We start from the raw sequence: 22,442 nt of genomic DNA on the forward strand, positions 1-22,442 counted from the left end.
TTTATTGTCTTATATATTATTGCATAATTTGTTACCAAAACTAAACTGATCAAAAGGTAGTTTTATAAGGAAACTAAGTTTTTGAACACTTAAAGCTTTTAAAGGACAAATTTTTTAAAAAGAATATATTTTTAAAGAATACAATAATTCAACCTTCCCCTTCTTATTGCCTATTATTCACTTCAATACCTTAATAACTAAACTCAATATGACCCTGGTGTAGCATGCACCTTCATGCTCAAACCAAATTTATTTGATAAGCTTCATGGTTTGGTCTTCTAGATGATGTTGACCATACAGATCAAGGGGTTTCACCTCCAACAATTCCTAAGTACAAGGATAGAAAATAATCATCTACCCATCTTTATGACACAAATTCAAGTACCCCTTGAAGTTAAAGTAAACCAATCTCCAAGAAGGATCGCTTATGAGAACGAAGTTAGGGTTATCCTCTTCATCTGTGAGCTTTTCCATCAACAACTCCAAATCATCAAAAGGAAAATGTAATGTTTCTTGGGCCTCACTAGGCATAATCATCCATGCATAATCTTTAGGGCATCTTGGGTTTGACTCCACAAGTTTTGTAGCCACATTTAGTGGTTCAACATCAATTGTGCCACTATCAATAGAAGATGGTGCAACTTCATTTGTTATTCCAACTGATGTTCCAACAGTCTCTTCAACATTTTGTAAGACCACTACAAAACCTACAACTTCAAAAGATTGTTCCAGAGAGGGAACAATAGTTTCAACAAGTAGTGCAAACTATAATGGGGGGACTTTTGGACTCAAGGGAAGGTTGAAAGGACTTCAACAATGACTTCATCGATGACAAACGTACTAGTTTGTGTTGGTCTCAAGGTAGGAAGGAGAGGAGAGGTAGGATGCATGCCTACAAAAGCCTTTATAGTGATAAGGTATTGAGCTTCCTTTACTGTTCACAAATGGTTCATGTTGTACATCACCCTGGATAATGCCTTGGGCATAAAAAAAGTTTTATGGCATTCCACAAGGCAAGGGTCTACTCTAGCTCCAATTTTATTTGCTTTTTAGCAACTTCAACAATAGATGCTTGAAATGTTTCCTATAAAGTCTCTCCTCCTCAACAACCAACTTAGTTATTTTTTATTGCATCTATTTTTCCTCTTTCAGTGAAAGACATTGTGCTCATTTTAAAATGAACTCCTCCTGAATTTTTGTCTTAGGCATAGGGAGCCCATGCACCAAATGTCATCTTTTCTATTGTTAAAAGGTTAGGGAGCTTTTGCTATTGGTTCTGGTGGGTGAAAAGGAGCGGCTTGTGGTCATCAAAGATGGAAGGAAAGAAGCTTATCGTCAAAGTTTGGTGATGAGTCATAGATAGTGATAAAGAGTACTATTTGGTGAAACGAGGTGGCTTTTGTTTTTTGTGGTGGTGGTGTTGATCAAACTCAAGATGAAGACAGTCTTAGTTGGTTTTGATGATTAGAAATAAGTCTCTTGAAAGATAAGAGTGCAACTTCTAGTGTTGTTTTGTGTTTTGAGTCTCTCACTACTACAAATATACTATTTTACATCACCATTTTTACATCGGTTAAGCAAGAAACGATGTAAAAAGAAAGCACGGTGGCATTATTGTAATTAAGGGTATAATATTAAGCATATTTACATCGGTTTTTAGTGGGACCGATGTAAATATTACATATTCTACATCGGGTTTAAGACGAACCGATGTAATATTAAAATCACGGTGGCATTTTTGTGAATAAGAGGCTCAATCATAAAGAGATCTACATCGGTTTACATAGTGACCGATGTAATATTGAGAACTCTTTCCTACCCCGCGCGTGCCCAAGAGTAGGCATTCTCCCTGAAGCCCTTGCTAGCTACTAAATATTGAGAAGGTTTCCCTGTGCGCGCGCATGAGCCTTTGCCCCCCATTGCACCACCGTCGCCCCGCCGTTGCCGCGCCCTTTCCGCGCCCTTTCCCCTGAATAACCCTCTGTAAGCATCATCGATTCATTTCTCTCCTTTTCTCAGTTTAGGGTTTATTTCCTTTTTTTTTTGTTTCTATCAAATTGGGCCGCGAAGGTTAAGTGAAGGGAGGGAGAGGCCCACTACTCTACCGTTTGGGGAGCATTCGACGCCGCGCCATGCGGCGGAGCAGGCGTCGGCGGTGGTCCAGTTGGTGAGGAGGTTGCCGTGGGTGTCGCTTTGGAGGCGGAATTGGGTGAGGGCGTGTGTATCATTCTGGTATGCTCCCTCTGCGATGCAGAGGATGGACAGGGCCAAGGTTAAGGCCAGTTTGGGGTTTATGGGAGAGAGAGAAAGCCTTTTCATGTTAATGTTATGGTGTGTGGGAAGGGAGGGAAGGCGGGTGCACCAAGGTAGCAGGTAGGGCCGCACCCAAGTGGGACGCATAGTGCTTGGTGGCGTTGTGAGGGTTTTGGGGAATGTCATCTGTAAGTGACAGAATGTGAGTTATTAGTGTGTGTGTGTGTGTCTCAAATGCCTATGTGTATGTATGTGTGGGAGACAGAGACAGTAATGCAAATCTTTGACCGTTGACTTTTCACATTACATACTTATAAATTTGTATAAAGATGGAAACTATCCTATCTTTATTATGATCCATTTAACATCTCGAGAAAAATGCTGACATCTAACATATAGATTGGGATTAAATTATAAGGTGTGTGGTGTTTTTATAATGCCCCTAATTGCCACTGTGTGTGTTTGTGTCTCCCATTACCCAATTTGCCACTATTACTTTCCTTGTTATCTATATTGTATACACAACCATTGCATAATTGGATGTTTCATCTGCAAAAGGGGAGAAAAACCATTACTTTATTTCCCTTTTTTTCTGCTGGTCAAAATATCAGTTTTATATCTCAATCTTTGGACCCCTACCCTCACCGGAATTTCATTACTAGGCACTAGCTAGGCTGGGAGTAGAAGTCAAAAACAATATGAGATTGAGTGAGGGAAAAGGATTTGTTGTGAGATGAAATAAAGTGACTTAATTTGGCATTAGAAACATAGGTTAATCCGATTAAAATACATGGTTAGAAAATCAATTTCCAAAAGCTTGTGTATAAAAAAAACATTTGTCATAATATGTCAATGCCCTAATTAAGAAGGAAAAAAGTTGTGAATTTGTAATATGAAACAGTTTTACATCTCATTTAATTACAATCCGTCATATATTTTATTAAGAAATTAACATATTAATTAACTTTTCAGGAGATATGTTTAATGCTAATAACTTAGTTTAAAGAAAGAAAGTGTTGATAAAGTATTATGGGTAAAAAAATGTCATCATTTTCTCATTGAAAGTCATAAGAAAATTTATTTCTGTCATGACCTGCAAATCCTGGACCTCAGCAAAAGTTTCAAGCTTACTGATCGTTCATTGTATGCTGTAGGCCTTGGTTGCCGTGATCTTACAAAACTGAACATCAGTGGTTATTCAGCCTTCAGTGACAGTGCCCTGGCTTACCTTGCCAGCTTCTGCCGAAAGCTGAAAGTTTTGAATCTCTGTGGATGTGTTAAAGCTGCATCTGATACTGCTTTACAGGTATGATTGAGACTTGTTGGTTTGTCATCTTCATAGAAGAACTAAGATGGTTGAGTATTAATCCAATAAATAAATGAAATGCAGGCTATTGTCGTAGCATTCTGGGATTCCTCCTAATTAAAAATGTGACAACCAAACGAGTTGAAGAGCTATTAGATAAGATCAATAATAATACAATTAAAGGAGACAGCCCAATTCGTATTGAGGAACACTTAACAGGTAATTCTTTTCAATTAAACAGTGGAATTGGTCGGTTTTATTTGTCCTGAATGTGGTTTGGTCTTTGCTACTTTTTTGTCCCAGATGCAAAGTGCCCCCAATTTTTGTCTCAGATGTGCTCTAACACTGTTTTCATTGTATGCAGCCTTTTTTATTTTCTCTTTTTCCTCTCCTCTATACCTAAATTCCTATAATTTCTGCCTACAAAAAACTGGGTGACTGAAATCTCAATATCTGCTACATAAATTTAATAGAATTTTATGTAATTAGTCTTCAAAAGTTATGCCATACACAATGCAATAGAAATTTATGCTTATACTATTCAACACAAGTTTTTAATTTATGGGCACAAGGGTTAGCTATGGTTTCTAATAGAATGATGCTAAAGCTAAACTGATCTTAATAATCTTCATGTAGTTTATAAATCATCTACTGCTTGAATCTATATTCACTTTGCCTAGTGTGCTAGAACTTACAATTCTTGTTCTGTTTTAGAAAAATCTTCAGTAACATGTTATTTCAATGAATGACCAATATAATTAATATAACATGTATTTAATTTTGGCCATATTATTTATTTAAATTTCCAGTTTAATTATGATAATGTTATGTACAGATTGCAATTCAAGTAGTGAAGGTGAACACCAAGACACATGATGGTACTAGTTACTTGTAAATAGTTGGTTACTTGATTTGGATTTTTTATGTTCCTTTCAAGACATGAAAACAAAATCAATCTTTTTAAACTTAGCCAAAGAATCAGTTTATTATAAAATAGAACCTGCTCACTATTCTGTTGTAACTGGTCTCACTATTCAGTTGTAACTGGTAAACTAATTACCTTTTATAACAGATTGGCACTCATAGGGCAAAGACTGTTGAAATGATTTGTATTGTCTTATTATTGCATATATATTTTATGTGATTAGTTATTAATTTATCTTTGATAGCAGAAATACAGGATCAGTAAAAATATGCATGGACAAACCAATTATACTGGCAACAATAAAATTGGTGAGGGAACATTTTCTTTTTTAATTTTCTTTACATGTATTTCATAAGCAAAATATGAACTAAGCAGGACCTATCTTTTACCAAGCATTAATTTTTTGAAAATGAATTTCTCTTACCAGCATCAACCATAGAAGCAACAGGCAGAATGCCAGAAGCAAGTGGAATTCAAATGAAACATTTAAACATAGGCCTCCAGACAAGGGTGAAATCATCAAAGAACACATAGTCACTCAATTAGATTTAGAAATTGTACTATGAATGACTTTTGAGAGTCTGTTCAGAGACATTGTTTTTGTTTTGGCTCTTGGTTCAATGTTTTCATTTTGGCTCTTGGTTTCAATGTTTTCATTATTTTGTAATGATTTTATTCTGGGAAATGCTTCTATATAGCAGCTGGCATAGCACTTAGAAATGGTTCAACAAACATGGATGTCCTCCTTGCTTTAGGAACTACAACATCTAATATTTATTCTGTTTGTGCTCTTCTGGATGGTGCCTTTACTGGATTTTGGTCTCCAATATACTTTGAAACAAGTGTTGTATTGTTGGGCAAGTATTTGGTGTGCCTTGTTTTTTTCACAGAAAATGAAAGTGAAACTACTTTTGTTTTGTTTATTTTATACTTAAGGATCAAAACTTGTCAATCAGGGGTGTTTTATATTTCATGAAATCTGCTTGATTAACAAACTTGATTACTAAATTTTCAAGTATTTTAACATATACTTTTGTTTGTAGGTTATCATGATTATATGTCATTCTTGTGTGTTTGATATATATATATATATATATATATATATATGTTTATTACAGGTAACCAGAAAAAATAAAAAATAAATAATTTTTTTTTTAAAACTACAATCTACATCGGTTGTAAATAAAACCGATGTAGATTTGTGCACAAATCTACATCGGTTTTATTTACAACCGATGTAGATTGGTGTACAAAATCTACATCGATTTTTCTGACAACCGATGTAGATTTTGCACAAATCTACATCGGTTTTAAAACCGATGTAAAATAAAATGTGTTTCTACATCTCCCAATTCTACATCGGTTTTCAAACCGATGTAGATTACCTATTTGAACCGATGTAGATGATAGATCTTGTAGTAGTGTCTTGAAAGAAAAAAGTGCAAGTTGTATCTTGTTTATATGTTTAGAGTCTTGTTGCTTGTGTGCTTAGTGCTTGATAAGTAACTTAGCATAAGACCTTTATCTAGATGATGATTGATGAAGAAAATAAGTTTTAAAATTGATTTGTAAAGAGAAATGACATAAAAAAATTGAAATATTAAGTTTTCACTTAAAATAATCGATTATATAAGTAATAATTGATTATTTGTTTTATTTTTTAGTAACATGAGGAGCAATTGTTGTAATAATCGATTATTCGGTAAAATAATTAATTATTTCAGAAATTAGTTTCTAGAATAATCAATTATTAATCAAAATAATCGCTTAAACTATTATTGGTTGATTTTTCTATCTGCTAAAAATAAAATAATCGATTATTCTAGTTAGGAAACTTATATATATAATAAAAATAAGTAAAAAGGGGCAACTGGTATAACTCAATTTCGTTCTAATTAGGGATGGCAACGGGGCGGGGCGGGTACGGGTTTTATGATACCCGTCCCCGTCCCCGTCCCCGCGAGTCAAATCCATCCCCGTCCCCGTCCCCGTACTCGCCGGGTATGTGGTTTTCATCCCCATCCCCGTCCCCGTCGGGTATCGGGTATACCCGTACCCGTACCCGTACCCGTCAATTTTTTTATTTTTTATTTTTTGTAAAAAAAATAATATTTTTAAATTATTTTTTTTATTATATTATAATTAGAATTAAGTTATTTTTCTATCTCATATTATAATAAATAATCACACATAAAAAATATTAAATTTTTTTTAATATAATTAAATTAAAAGTGAGTATTAAATTAAAAATGGAAACGGGGACGGGTACGGGTACGGGTACGGGTACGGGGCGGGTAAGTACATACCTGTACCCGTACCCGTACCCGATTTAATATATCGGGTTTTACCCGTACCCGTACCCGTACCCGGTCAAACCGGGTATTTCCCGTCAAAGTCGGAACGGGTTCGGGTATTACCCGTGGGTACGGGTATATTTGCCATCCCTAGTTCTAATTAGTACTAAATAAATAAATAAATAATAAAATAAAAATATAGATTTACATTTTTTTTAAAAATAAAATAAAATAAAACACGTACAAAAGAAAACAAAAAAGAAGAAAGGATATGTTCCAATGGAAAGAATGGGAGAAGGTACACATAACAATAAAAGGAAACACATTTTGGACTTCTATTTTGAATATTGCAGTCAGGATGACTTTCTTTATGTCTTTTACAATTGTTATATTAGTGTAGGCAATTCAACTTTGGTTTCATGCGTGCAGAGTTTGTTTTGGGACTGAAGGCTAAGCTAGTTGTCACCCTTTGGCAGCATGCTTTAATTTTCTACACAATTCTTCTTATAAAGGGAGGAAGAGAAGAGTAGGGGCCACGGTTTTGAACCCTCTAAAAATTATGAACCTCTTACACACAACAACCTCCTAAAAAACCAAAGCATGTTGCAGCCTAAACCGATTCTTTCCATTTAGTGCACAAAAAAAACAAATTAAAAAGTTCAACCACCACATATACTATCCATGATGCCACTTAAGTAAACCTTTGGAACACCATCGATGAACCAACCCCTGCACCTTAGGCCAACCTCAAACCAGCAATACCTATTTTGAACCAGCAAGCAAGTATGCTTCAAATCAAAACAATGTGAGCTCTTTTGCTACGAACAATAGGTATCCACAATCATGAAACACATCACAAACTTATATTTTCTTTTCTTAATCATATTCCAAGAATAAAGGCATGACTTTCATACATATCGAGTTTAACATTTGTGTTTGTTATATTCTCTTATATCTACTTTCATTTTTTTTGCCATCGATAATATATACGTATGCTTCTCGTTTACATTTTATAATATATAGCTCTCGCAATTTATGTTCATTGCAATATGGATGGGTTTAATATCTTTGAAGGTGATTTTTTTAAGTATTATTATTTGAATTGCATATATGTGTAGAAAATCTAGGTGAAGTGAAAGTTTTATTAGAATAAGTGTGTTGTTTGTATTTTACTTTTGTACTTATAATGATATTAATGATATATTTATTGTAAGATAAAAATACTGAAAAAATAGTTTAAATATTTTTAGTGACTAATGACAAAATAATTAATAGTTAAAATCTAAAATATGATTAATTTGGTGTGACATCTCTTTGACCTTGGATACTTAGAATACAAGTCATGACAGTTTGGAGGTTCTAAGTCTTTTAAAATAAATATTTGATGAAATTTAAAACTATTCTTTACAATTTAATCAAATTATAATAAACATATTTAGAGAAAATGAATAATTAAATGTGACATCTTTTATATCATGAGATTTTAAGGTACAACGTGAGACAATTTGACATCTTATATCTCTTCTCTAAAGTAAATAAAATTATCAAATAAAGATAACAAATAAAATATATCAGTAGATTGACTTGGTTACACCTGTCAATTTTACCATTTGGAATATATGAACTGTGACAGTTTAGGAATTCTAAAATCTAACAAACATGGAACTAAAAACCCTACCCACAAATATTTTCTATCAAAAGAACTACGTAACTCTGATTTTCTAATACCCATAGAAATACGTAAGAGTAGGAAACTATTCCTATCAAGCTAAAAATAAATAAAATTAATCTTTTTTTTCAATATAATAACAAAATTTAGTTTTTTAAAATAAAATAAACATTCTTATTAAATGAATAATAAATCATTGTCATAATTATTTTCTTTAATTTCTTGGTTGAGATAAATATTTTTAAAAAATTATAAATTTTGCTTAATTAATTAGAGATAATTGTCTTAGGATAGCCATAGGGTGCTAATATTTTTCTTACACGCAATTAACTCTCGAACCCAAAAATTTGGTTTTAAAGATCATTTTCTTTTAAATGATTTTTCTGTGCTTTTCCTAAATAAACGTTGGTAACAACTTCATATTTTAAATTTATTTTTGTTGTCTCATTAGGATTCCGATTGCAACAACATTAAATACATTTAATAAATTTTCGTAATATGTGTAAAATTAATTATTTATGTTATATATACATATATATATATATATAGGTCCAGAGAGATATAATAATATGATTACAATATCACATTTGAAATACATACTTTAATTATAATATATCACAATTATATTATATCACACTTTAATAGTTTCAATCTTTGCGTCTCCTTGTCCATCACCTATGGAAAAAAATTACATCTAACTCTAATTTATCAAAGAGAAAGAGCAATAATTTCAAGAATATTAACTCATTCATGTAGATCTCATTCATCTCCGTCAATATTCCACATTTTACTCTCACCCTATGAGTAACCCTTGTTCTTTCTTAAAGGGAGACAAAAATTTGTATACATAAAGACTAAATCTTTAGCTCTCTTAAGATTGAGCTTTTTTTCTTCATAAAATGAATAAAAGAATATGTATTCCAATTTCTCAAAGATGATGTTGATTGTGAGAGAAATTTCCGCATAAAAATTTGGAGATTGTTGCATCATACATGACTTACCAATTTTTGGATTTTATTTTTAAAAAATTTTGTTGACATATATAAGTTTATTTTTCGGACTTAAGCACAAATCTCATAGGTACCCAAAAAATACTGTGTGTCTAAAATAGTTACCCACTTTTAAAAAAAAATGTTCAAAGTGTGTACCTGGTACATAGGTGTACGGCATGAATTTTAAAAATCCAAGCCTAACTTAATTTTGAAATCAGTATCATCATGCCTGTTGGACAAATTACTCATAAATTAAATGAAGCCAGATAAATATTATTTACAAAGTAACATTATTTAATAACATGACAAAGTAGACCAGGTAAGATGTCAAACTTATACAGTTAGTGACAGCTACTGCATATATCCCATTCCTTCCCCTTTATTTTTTCTGTTTTTGGTCTAACTTTTCATCACTTTAAATAGAAGACCTCGAGGAAGATTCGCTCCCTGTCATCTTCAGATTACTGGATTCTTTAAGCAAATCAAATGATGTGAACGAACGTGGTGGGACTGTGACATTCATGTCTTTCCCAACATTCTTCAGTAGACTCTGATTTGGCACCACCTGGATCCATATTCAAAATAACATAAGCATAACCTAATTTGACGTGGTTCCTCAATAGCCATAACGACTTTCTATCTTTATAACTTATAAGCTAATGTTTGATTGATTTAGGATATGTCTAGATAAATTTCTCGGACAATACTTATAGGAGAAAAAATAAAGAAAATAATTGAAATGAACTTCATAAGTTAGGACTAACTTTACATAAATTAAAATTAAGATTTTGGAGAAACTTAACTGCTACAAATTAACTTATTGAGAGGTTTTTTTTTTCTTTTTTTTTTTTCTCCTAAAAATATTTTTAGAGGAGACTCTTGTTAGTAACAAAACTTCACTGAATTGGGAAAGGTATTTAAAGTAATTGGGAAATGGTTTCCTAGTAAGGTAAGGGTGGCAAAAGTGGCAAAAGGATGAATTGAATATTTTTTTTAGACAAATCATAGATAAAATAAACGATTAATTCATTTAGATTTATTAAAAATTCACATAAAAATTGAGTCCACTTAAAACAAAAAGTTCATCTAATCCATCCATTAATATTTTTTTCATAAATAGATATCCAATCTATCTATAAAAGTAATATTTTAAAAAATTAAATAATTTTTATTTTTGAAATTTTTTCTCTCTTTTCTTTATAAGTCAATTCATTCTTATAGTCTAATAAAGTTTACAAGACTTTTTTGTATGTAAAAATAGTCTTTTAAAATCTCAATCTAATAATCATTTCATATTGCAATCTAATGGATTTTGAAAAGGTAGTGGATAGATCATTAACTATATATAAAATTAAATGGATGAATTGGATCTAATCCATTATTTATTTTTATTATAATAGATAAATTGAATAAATTTATTTGTAGATAAATCGAATGAATGATGAATAAATGAATTTCCTTGTCACCCCTAAATTAAATAATGGTTCATGCAAGGAGTTAGAACATTAGCATAATGAACAGAACAACATTCAGAAGTGCATATTAAAACATGGGAGTGAACAAATTAGCTCAAATAGTAATGAGAAGCTTGAAAAGAGTGAAGCTTGAGGGTACCTTATTTGGCTGCGAGAAGGAGTTCTCATCCATTACATTTGCAGAGGTAAGCACAGTCTGTGACCCAGACAACTGCAATGAGTTTGGTTCCAGTCCGGCAATAGAGATTTTGAGGTTCACGGCGTTGGTACCAAAGTTCACAACCTGCAAAAGTCAATTGCTTCAGAGTGATGATAGTGCTAGTGAATGCATTTACGACACAAAATATTTATTAATCTGCTCGCTGAAATTGAGTCCTTTTTATGGAAATTAGTGAAAGATAGGTTTCAAATACGAAATACCATTTCATTTTTAGCAGCCGTACTTCTAATAACACTAGAAGGCACTTAGAGGAAAACTCAATCTAAAGTAGTCATATTTTTTACATCAGAATTTTTTAAGAACAGAAGAAACAAAGTCTCAAGAAATTGATTTATTTACTTATGCTAAATGTGAGGAGAAGCTATTTGCAATCTTTTATATTAGAGAAGCTATTAAATATTTACACTTCAATCTTCAGATTAAATTTAGAGTCTTTATATTAATATTGGTTTGAAATACAATCCGAATGAAGATTTTTATGTTTAATTTTATTACGAGACACCAAAAAGGTGTAATAGTTTAACATATGCCTTTATCTTTGACATGTTCTTAAAACCTATGACATTTCAAAGCAATGTCAACTTTCCAAAAAATGTGGAATAAATAGTGAAATAACTTTATACCATCAAGTATAAGTAAGGAAATAAAACTGATTATCAATTTTAAAAAGGTACAGAAATAAGTGTAACTGATGCAAAATTGTGTTACCTTTATTCGTATGTAATTTTTCTTATCTACGGAACTTTGAAATGTAATTGCTGATGCAACAAGTGAATTTGAGGAAGTTGCTTGAAGTGATGTACTTAGAAGTGTTGCTCCACTTGACTCCGAGAAGAATTGTTGCACCCAATAGCTAGGAGTTCCATAGTGCTGAAAGGAGTTGAAAACAATTGCATCTGGGTTCCACCTAACAACACAAATTGACACAATCTTAGTTTTACCATCACCCAGAACAATTCTACATAATTTATTAACCACCTTAGCATTTGAAGAAAAACATTTTTCTTCTAATGATAATTTAAAATAATGAAAACCTCTGAAGGCACTGTTCTTCTAAATTTGTTTATAAATTTGTATGGAATAAAAAGGTCACATTTCTTTGTTCATGCAATTGTTTAGCTGAACAATAAATGTTAATGATCTCTTCGTCATCCTATAGCTAAAAGGTACTGTAACAGAGTTATCCATTTACAAGGAGAGGTAAATCAAGCTACAATTATATTTCTGGCTTAATGGAAGGCTGGTCTTGAAAGAAAGGGGCTAAAGCAGTCATCTGAATGAAATTGCAAAACACTGGGTTGGAGTATACCATTATAGTCCCCATTTTCACAAACACAACTGTTGGGATTCAAACAAGTCCCACATCGATAAAATAATACAACAAATAACAATTTATATAATACAAACATACTTCAATGATTGAGAAACCTTTTGGGTGATGACCAAAAGCAAAACCGTGAGGGCTAAGGCCCAAAGCGGACAATATCTCATCATTGTGGAGTATGTTTGTGTAATAACCTTATAAAAATAACTCATAAAATATCCTCTCAGACAAATACCATAAAATAACCCTATCTCTGGTATCAGAGTCGTAGGTTGGATTCGGTGACAACCAATAACCCTATAACCCCTCATAACTCATAAAATATAATACAACAAATAACAACTTATATAATACAAACATACTTCAATGATTGAGAGGCCTTTTGGGTGATGACCAAAAGCAAAACCGTGAGGGCTAAGGCCCAAAGCGGACAATATCTCATCATTGTGGAGTATGTTTGTGTAATAACCTTATAAAAATAACTCATAAAATATCCTCTCAGACAAATACCATAAAATAACCCTATCAACAACAATGCTTCAAAGAAATCAACAAATTATTTTCTATATATCTGGAATCTTTTCATAAAACTTCTGCTAAGAATTCAGAAAAGAACATAGTGCACAATAAGGCTAGATCAAAAAGCAAACAAGAAGAATAGATAATAGAAATTTCCTGGTAAAATCATAAGAATTTACCTCCTATCATTGGCATTAACAAAAAGTGGAGCATAGCTGACCATTTCGACAGCATCACTGCACCATAAAGAAAAAATGAAAAAGATGGTGAGTACTAACTATTAAGGAACTAGATCAGAAACTCAGATTTCATAATGCTGGGAACCCATAATAGAAATGGAAAAGACAAGAAAAGAAAAAGAAAGATTTTATTAAATCGAATGCAAAAAATAAAATAACTAAATAAATAAGAGAGGTATGAAGTATTTCCTTCAAGGGTTTACTCTTTACAAGGGATTTCTCTGTAACAAAGTTCTCAAGCTCAATTTACAAATGATACAATCTGGATGCCCCTCCCCTTACATCTTCCTATATTATAAAACTCCTCTAACTAACTAACCCCTTCAACAAACAAACTTCAATAAATCTCCTAACTAACTTCCTAAATCCAAACAATCTCAACTTTATGTTTTGTGGCTTGTAGGACACTTGGACCACCTTTCTATTAAATGTTATATTTAGGGTATGATACAAATGCTAAGTACATCATCAGCGATTAAAGGAATAATATAAGATAAAAGCTTTGAAGACACAAGGATATGAATTAAATGAAAAAAGGTCATTCAGGGCACACAACTTCCCCCCAGTCCCAGTGGCATCTAGGGAGGGTAGATGAATCATTTATGCATCCCTATTCTCGCAAACAGAAAGACCATTTGCAGGATTTAAACCCGTGTCACAAGGCTGCCTTACCATTTAACCAAGAGTCACCCTCAAGGAAATGAACTAAAACATATATGAAAAATTACTTGCTAATCTCAAATCAGTAAGGGCACTAGAGAAAATTCATTTGAAAGAAAAGTGACTGTAAAACTTGAAGTGAATCTTGTTAAACAGATAAGTCAAGCTTGCTTAACAATGCTAACAACTGACTTGAGTTGCTTAAGCTTATATGTAGCTTGTTTGGACTTGTTTATGGCCTTGCCAAAAGATCAATTAGAAGGGTAACTTGCCCATATAATTTAAAAAAAAATCTCTTCCATGTGGTTTGCATATTTGGTTTGGGCAAAAGTGTAAATTTTCAAGCCTGGCCATAGATAAAATACTTGAGGAAAATTTCATAAGAAGTCCTGGTAAACCTGTTCTTTTCCAGTCCAATAAGGAATCCAGCTTCAGCTAGGGCAGCCAAAAGGCTTCCTGTCCCCGCATCTTTTCCAGTCACAGCATACTCACTCACAAAAGCCTGTAAAGTGTCAAAACAGATTGAATACATACTGCTACACCAATAACTAATTAAAACAGAGGTGTTTGATAGAGATCAAAAAACCTTTGGACCATCTCGTGATGTACGATCAAATGCGTTAGCTCTAGAAAACATGTCATTTGCATTTGTATAAACCTAATTATAGAAACAGAGTATAAGAAAAGATACTACAAGAGGATATATATTATGTGTGTGAAGGGATTTGTAATCAAAGACATTGTCTGAAGACATTACATGATAATCATACATATCAGCTGGATGATCTAAAGGTCGAGAGGAACCATCACAATTTGAGATAATTTGGATATCTGGATAAGCATTTCTTATTGCTTTGTAGAATTCCAAGTAATTTCCTGGAAATCAAAGATTTAACAGAAAAAGAAGTGGCATCAGATGACACGATTCAATTAGAAGCGGGGAATATGAAATCCAGAACTGTTCGTTAGAATCAGCACATAAAATATATTAATAATAAACTCAACAATAGCTTTTGTGCCTCATCATGGTATAAATAATCCAAAGTGTTAGCGCATGTAAGAAAAATATCACATTTTTCTAAGATAGAATAAATAAGAAAAATAAGCATACCACGATAGTTCTTTTTTCCACAATCTTCATTCCCAACAGCAACATATCTAAGGTCAAACGGCTCTGGGTGTCCCATAGCAGCTCTAAGGGAACCCCATTTTGAAGTGGGATCACCTCTTGCAAACTCAATTCCATCAAGGGCTTCCTACAATCAAGATTTCAAGATATTTTATATATTTTTAAGACAGCTTTGTTTTAACAAAAATGGAAAAAGTAATAAATAAGAAGGGGGTGGAGAGCAAGGGGTAAAAAACAGTGGCAACGTACTTGCACAAAAGGTAAGACAGCTGACGTATCAACTTGATCATTATGGCTGACACCTAAAATAAAATATTCAATTAGGAATCAAAGATAATTTTTTCATTTCACGTTGTTAGTAAGAAACTTGGTGGATGTTTGGTATAACTTATTTTGAGGAAAGAATGGCTTGTAGTTGTCAGCTTTTTGAGAGGGCTTTCAAAAAAATAGTCATATTTCCTTTAAAAAAGCAATTCCAGACAAGCATTAGTTAACAGAGATAAACATAAAATTACCATTATTAAATACCCATATTGGTAAAGCATCCAAGTCCTCTGCTAGCTGCTCAACAATAATAGGAATATGTATCATTTCACTAGCATAGCACAAAATTAAAGGAATTTAACATGACATGAGCATCGTAATCCTTGGCTACATTATATGCAAAGAGACACTTACTTGGAGAAACTCAAAATAGCCAAGTCCATCATCAGTCCAGTACATCCAAACATCACCAAAGTGCCCAGGTCTCTCCTCCCATGGTCCAACAGTTGCTTTCCATCGAAATGCATTTCTTAACCATTCTCCTTCAACAAAACAACCACCTAATGCAATGTAATGAAAAATAGCATTTCCAGATGTTAGTTTAGTTATCTACAAACTTAAAGAGTAAAATGGAATGCAAGATTGTCAAATGATGTTTACTCAAATTATAATATATTCTAAAAGTAAAAAATACATAGATCACCTTCAGGGACGGAGCCAGGATTTCAATACTGGGGGTGCCATATAGGGGGTGCCATATAGTAATATACATATGAGTTTATATTAAAAATATGAGTTTATATTAAAAATAGGGGGTGCCATATAGTAATATATATGTATATAAAAAAAAATTAAAATTGTTGGGGGGGCCGTGGCACCCGTAGGTCCCCCCTTGGCTCCGTCCTTGATCACCTTGGTCCAACAAGATACAAAAAGCTATAGCACAATCAACTGCTTTATAATTAAAAGAAAGAGAGAGAGAGAGAGAGAGAGAGAGAGAGAGAGAGAAAGGAAAGAAGAAGAAAAGCAAGGAAATGATTCTTTAAAAATAAAATCAATGAAACATAAGCTACAATTTATACATTACAAAGCAAAAATCAAAACCATGCAATCTAAATGTGAAGAAGCATAATGAATATGTTCATTTAATACTTTACCATTCATAATATTGAACATGATATTGTCAACATTTACATTCCTGAAATTCCATGCCAAATTGGATGCTCAAATTCCTCACTGGCGTCACAATTATTTTATATACTGTATCCTATCCCAGTATCCTGTTGTCGCTTCTCATAGTCATAGAGCCTGGTTTAATTGTTTTATTCTATAAAAGACAGAGAGCACTTCACACTTATGCATGCCAGTTCAGAAAATGTTTATCTTCTAATGACATCTAACAACTTTTCCCCTTAACACTTCACACTTTAAACCTATCACTATTTAAGTGAAGTAATATTTAGTGACATGACAAGTAGGAATAAAAATTAAAAATAACATAAAAAATATTTGTTTGTATATATTTCAACGAATAATTGATATTTATTTTAGGTTTAAATATGATTTTACTCCCTACAAAATAAGTAAGTTTTGATTTTGATCCCTATAAAAAAATTTCTTTGTTTTTCATCCTCTAAAGTTTAGAAATATTATTTTTAGTCCTTATTATTATGTAATTAACTAATTATTTTTTAACTACTTACCTTTTTTATTATAAGGTTAAGTGACCACATCATATGTTATTGACAATTGTTAATGATACTATGTTAACATGTGGTACATCTAAAAAAATTTATAGGTCCTTAAAATAAATGTTATTTATCTACCTTAAAATCATCATTAAGGACCAATATAATTATTTTAGATATTAGAGGGATGAAACTCAAAGAAAAATATTTTACAGTGATCAAAATCAAAATTTACTCATTTTATAAGGACTTGTTGAGGTTATTTTATGGGGGTTATTTTTATAAGGTTATTACACAAGCATACTCCACAATGATGAGATATTATCCACTTTAGGCTAAGCCCTCACGGTTTTGTTTTTGGTCATCACCCAAAAGGTCTCTCTTACATTGGAGTATGTGTGTGCTTTATAAGTTGTTATTTTTTCTCTTATTTTATCGATGTGGGACTTGTTTGTATCCCAACAGGACTAAAATTAATGTTTACAAATTTTTGAAAGATGAAAAACAAAAAAAACAAAAAAAAAAAACATTAATAAATTTTATTTGTATGTTTTTTAAAAAAATTATCTATAAATGCCATATTTCTAAATGTTACATTACTTAATTATGAATAAACATTAAAACATAATGATTAATAGATGTTAATTTGACGAAGGACAAAAATTTCATAATTAGAGGGATAAATGTCATTGTTTTAAAATAGAGGGATTGAAATTGTAGATTGACAAAAATAGAGACGAAAAGTGCAATTAGCCTAATAAATAAATAACCATGAGAAATATGATGAATCGGAATTCCAGACAGCATAGAAAAGATTTAAATAATTTCACTAAGACTTGGAATAAGCTTACAGCTTATCACGTGATTCTAGTAATTTTGGAGTGTGGAGCCAAGTTTTAAAGTGACAACTAGAACATAACCAAAAGCAAGTACAACAGAAACCAGAAAAACATAAGGTTCATTTGGTTAAAAAAAATGCTTTATGTTTTCATTTTTAATTACAAAAATGTTATCTCGCTTTTATTTTATTTCCTATATTGAAAAGTTTACATAAAAAACAGTGAAAACAATAAAGAGAAATTCTCATTATTCTTGGAAATAATGGATAAAAAAAAAGATGAAAATAAGGTGGAATTTTTCGAATTAAAAATAAAAATGAAACGGAAAACATTTCTCAAACCAAACAACATATTAAGTTCAGATATAAATAAGTCCATAATTTCTTGGTTCACCTAGCTCACTAAGGTTTTGCTAGTTATAACAAAATGAACCAGTTCATATTGGGATGAAATTATTTTACACTTTGACAAAGGGGGAAAAAAGTAGAGTAGTTTAAAATAGATTACCCTTCTCTTCTCTTTATTTTGTACATTCTCTACCAAATATTCATGAGCAATTATAACTCAAACAATTTTTTTTCTTTTTTAACTTTCCTTTCTTATTCCCAACTGTCCAATTCAGCATACCCTGATTACCCTTATTTAAGTATACACATTTTGAATATTCAAGACAAGAGCACATTACACAGGACAAAAGCAACACATAAAACTTGTGTTTGTGTTTGTGCGTTATAACAAATTATAGGTCTGAAATTTTATCAATCTTAACCACTTTATACATACCCGGAAATCTGATAAATTTTGGTTTCAAATCTGCCAGCATTTCAACAAGTTCACTGCGGAAACCATGTCCCTGCATCAAGGTTGAAGATATTACTGAAAGGGTGGAGGAAATGAAGCATTATTTTATAATTGGAACTGATTCAATATTAACTATTTTCATTTTAAAATATTTTATGTCTAAAGAATGTCTGTCTTTTTATAAGGAAAGAATAATTCACATAAATCTTTTTAAACATCATTTCAACCAATATCATTTTGATAATGCTCAGTGGCATAGCAGACACTTGGTCCAACCATATTACACCTTATATGTGTCCAGTGGCATAGCAGACACTTGGTCCAACCATATCACACCTTTGGTGGTAGTGGTTAATTGAAGTCTTGAGTTACGATTCGTTTCTTTGGCAACCAATAAAGTCTCCACCTTTGTCCAGTTAGAAAAATGAAGTGCAGAACCCCTGAAAGATCAAATATCAATATTACTCAAAGATGCAAATGATAATTTTTGGGATCAAAACTACTACACATAAAGTCAATATAGCACATAAAATTGGAGCTCACGTAATCACAGATGAAGCCAGATTTCCTACACCATTTGATCCAGTCAATGAAACTGTTAGATTAAGTGATTCAGTTGAACGAACATAGAAGACCACTTTGTATTTCTTCCCTTGCTCAATATTCTGAAAGAGACCCAAGTAGTAAATATATTAATTGTAGGTCTCAGCCATAAAGCTATAAAAAAAAAAAAAATCTAAATCAAACAATCAAAGTAATCAGAAGGATATAACAAAGTTTATAACCAAACAATTTAAACTAAATTTATGTTATTCATATTTTTGTCTTTTGTTTTTTGTTCAGGAAATATATGCACATAGGATTTATAATTCATTTGATGTAAGGGTATTAGTCTCACCATGCCCCAGAAACCAGGGTTATAAACACCAACACCATCAGCTGGGCAGATGTTGTCACCTTTGCTGTCACATAACACCTCCAATCGAAGTGCAACCTTATTACGGTCAAAGAAAGAGGTACGATCAGTTTCAACATTTATCAGTGATCCATTTCCAATAACTGACCAAGGATCAATATTTGAAGGAGTGTTAGGGCCCCCAGCTTCAAATCCTAAAACAATAATTCATAATATTTCAGTTATCCTTAAAAACAGAGACCTACCTATAACAAAACATCGAGGTAAACAGCAAACCGTCCATTCATTCACATTTGAACATTGATAAAGTAAGATCATCCATCATATCTAAAGCAGAATCTCCCAAAGAAAATGATAAAAAGACACATCAGGCCTCTCCTTTTAATCAAACATTAGATTAAGGTACATAAGAAGCATGAGGGCACCAAACTAAAATGTTTGAAGAAAGGAACTCAATAGACAAACGACTGTGAAGCGACTAAAGTTGTCACTTGTCACGGGTTGTTGAGAAGAAAACACTATAAATTACTTGAATAACAGTGAAAAGGATATCAATTTTCTGATGGACACCCATAATTAAGGAAAGAAAAAGCACAAGTCCTTACATGTGTGTATTTTCAATTTGGAAAAAGCTCCTCTAAAGTGAGAAAGTAAGGATGCATTCTCTTTTAAAGTTTAGCAGGTTAAAATCATGATCTACTTTTAATCAAGGTGGATATACCTTTAATTTCTTACTTTTATCTCATGAATTCTACGTTTTTCTCTTTTCTTTTGATTTTATTTTTCAGTTATTATCATGTTTCCCATCAAGTACAACAGAATGCTGGAACTCTGCTTGAGCATCTGAACATGTAAGTTGCATGAAAAATTGCAGAAAAAAGAATATCCCAGAGAAACCTTCTAGTGCCAGTTTTGTCATTTAAAAGTTTGGAAAATATGAAAATGACCTCTGTTGCTCACAAGCTCAGCCCAAATTCCCCCGGCTCCAGCATGATTGATCTCCTGTAGATGAAATTCAAGAAAATGGTCATTGTCCGATATTTGGATGTGAGGCATCATCAAATTGAATACAAACTAAATCTGCGTTTGCATAATCCCAAGTTACATGCAGTCTATTCAATCACTCATAATCATTCATTACAATGGATGATACATTACATGCATAACATTGATACAATCAATTATTTCATATTTTATCTTCATAACTATTTCTTTAATAACCCATGCATAGCACATGTTCTATCCAAATCCATTTAAAAGAAGACTCTCATATTACACCAGAAATAATAATCAGGTATCAGAAGAAAAAGTCATTAGAAAGAAAGTGAAGCAAGTAAACAAAAAATGAGTGCTACATCTACATGCAAGTTTATCCTTACCTCAAAGAATATGCCAAAAAGTGTCTCTGGTATAGGCTTTCCAGACGCATCAGAAGCATTTACAATTAGAGTTGTGCTCAGGTCAGCATGGTTTTTAGCAAAGCATTGGAAGACAAGGCAAACCACTATGAACAATTGGAGCAGAGAAACACTGCATGAGGCCTTGGATGAACCCATTGTTCACAACATTCAATCTATTTGCACTCTGAAAACAACACAAGGTAATGAAAATTAACAGGAATACTAGGATTATATAGGAGAAACGGAAAAAACCGAAGTTAAAAACAAAACAATCAACATGTCATGTAATCAGAGGTGGACAAAAAAGTACACATGAACAAGCTAACAATTATTGCGTTATCACTCACCACCGCTTAATCCTACAATAAGACAAAAAAAACCGACCCTTTTCTCCCCCTTCTTCTCTTTCTTTTCGGTGTATAAATATAAACGCTAAGACTTCTCTAAAATCCCAGTTAAAGGGAGATACAATAATAATAACGAAAGAAATGCTAATACTTATCTAAAGTCCCGGTTAAAGAGAGAAAAAATAATAATAAAGAAAGAAATGGCATTTCAATAATTGGATGGAACAGTTAAAGTCAACTTCAAACGAAAAGTTCTAAAAGAATTAGATTAAAATATCACAGAGAACACGAAACAATAAAATGAGAATTTAGTAAATTGCGGTAGGAAGAAGCAAGCACTGAGCTCAAATTTAAGGTTTTTAAAAGCATTTGAATGCAATTATTAGTATTATTCATTTATGACATGTTGTGAATTCAGATATTGTCCAAAACACCAAAGAAATGAACAGTAATTATTGCAGGTAGCTGCACCCATGCCACCTAGAATAATAATAATAATAATAAGTACCAGAATATGAAACAGTTATCATCCAATACAGAATCAAGCTTAAGAAAACTACAAAGGCAATCATTGAGAATATAAAAGGGGTCTGTGGTAAAACAATACTCACGGGAATGTTTGATTGAAGCGGAGAAAGAGAGAAGGAGAGTTAAGAAGGGTGTGAATCTGGGGAGTGTGTGAGTTCTCTTTATAGAGAGAGAAAGATTGAAGATTGGATTGGATTGGATCGGTGTGAGTGAAGCAAAAGGGATACAGACATCTGAGTCTACCTTTGCTTCCACGGTTTGAACTGGAACAGTGTGTGTGCGGAAAAGAGACTCTCTCCAGTTTTAAAGATACTGGATGCCACCGATGTGGATGCATATCTTACCATAACTTGAGTTCCTAATTCACCTAAACCTTTCCTTAAAAAAACATGGATCAGATCTTAACTGTTGATTAATTTCAAGTTAAATTACTACTTTTGTCATGTTTAGTTTCGATTTTAACCTCGTAAAAGAGATAAACATATATATGAAAATGATATAAAAATAAGGTTTAACTGTAATTTAATTAAAAAATTTATTAAATATTAATTTTTGAATTATTTATTCGATACCAATTCATAATTAATATTACAATTTTATTGATTAATATATAATATTTAACAATTGAACTAACATTATAAATTTTACTAAATT

The 22,442-nt window shown here is 32.2% G+C and overlaps 1 protein-coding gene and 1 long non-coding RNA gene across 3 annotated transcripts; one reads left to right on the plus strand and one right to left on the minus strand.

Moving 5' to 3' along the window:
* Positions 1-1,834: 1,834 nt before the first annotated feature.
* On the plus strand, positions 1,835-5,278 carry LOC145956685 (uncharacterized). Of its 2 annotated transcripts, XR_014432924.1 has the most exons (6): positions 1,835-1,983; positions 3,408-3,559; positions 3,644-3,778; positions 4,395-4,437; positions 4,732-4,792; positions 4,912-5,278. It is a non-coding gene; the product is annotated as an uncharacterized LOC145956685 (long non-coding RNA). The 2 variants fall into 2 exon arrangements; XR_014432925.1 differs by lacking the exon at positions 4,395-4,437.
* A 4,393-nt stretch (positions 5,279-9,671) lies between these two features.
* On the minus strand, positions 9,672-22,101 carry LOC109801950 (alpha-L-arabinofuranosidase 1). Its single transcript, XM_020363127.3, has 18 exons — positions 21,872-22,101; positions 20,893-21,097; positions 20,461-20,515; positions 19,496-19,707; positions 19,141-19,262; positions 18,884-19,037; positions 18,580-18,649; positions 15,684-15,829; positions 15,521-15,566; positions 15,255-15,307; positions 14,988-15,132; positions 14,634-14,752; positions 14,463-14,534; positions 14,275-14,378; positions 13,157-13,213; positions 11,843-12,041; positions 11,054-11,197; positions 9,672-10,004 (listed from the first exon to the last, which is right to left on the minus strand). The coding sequence occupies exons 2-18, from the start codon at positions 21,067-21,069 to the stop codon at positions 9,855-9,857; spliced, it is 2,025 nt and encodes a 674-aa protein (XP_020218716.1). The 5' UTR covers positions 21,070-21,097; positions 21,872-22,101; the 3' UTR covers positions 9,672-9,854.
* Positions 22,102-22,442: the final 341 nt, after the last annotated feature.

Source organism: Cajanus cajan, chromosome 4 (genome assembly GCF_000230855.2).
Source record: "Cajanus cajan strain Asha chromosome 4, NIPB_CcT2T_4, whole genome shotgun sequence".
Taxonomy (NCBI): domain Eukaryota; kingdom Viridiplantae; phylum Streptophyta; class Magnoliopsida; order Fabales; family Fabaceae; genus Cajanus; species Cajanus cajan.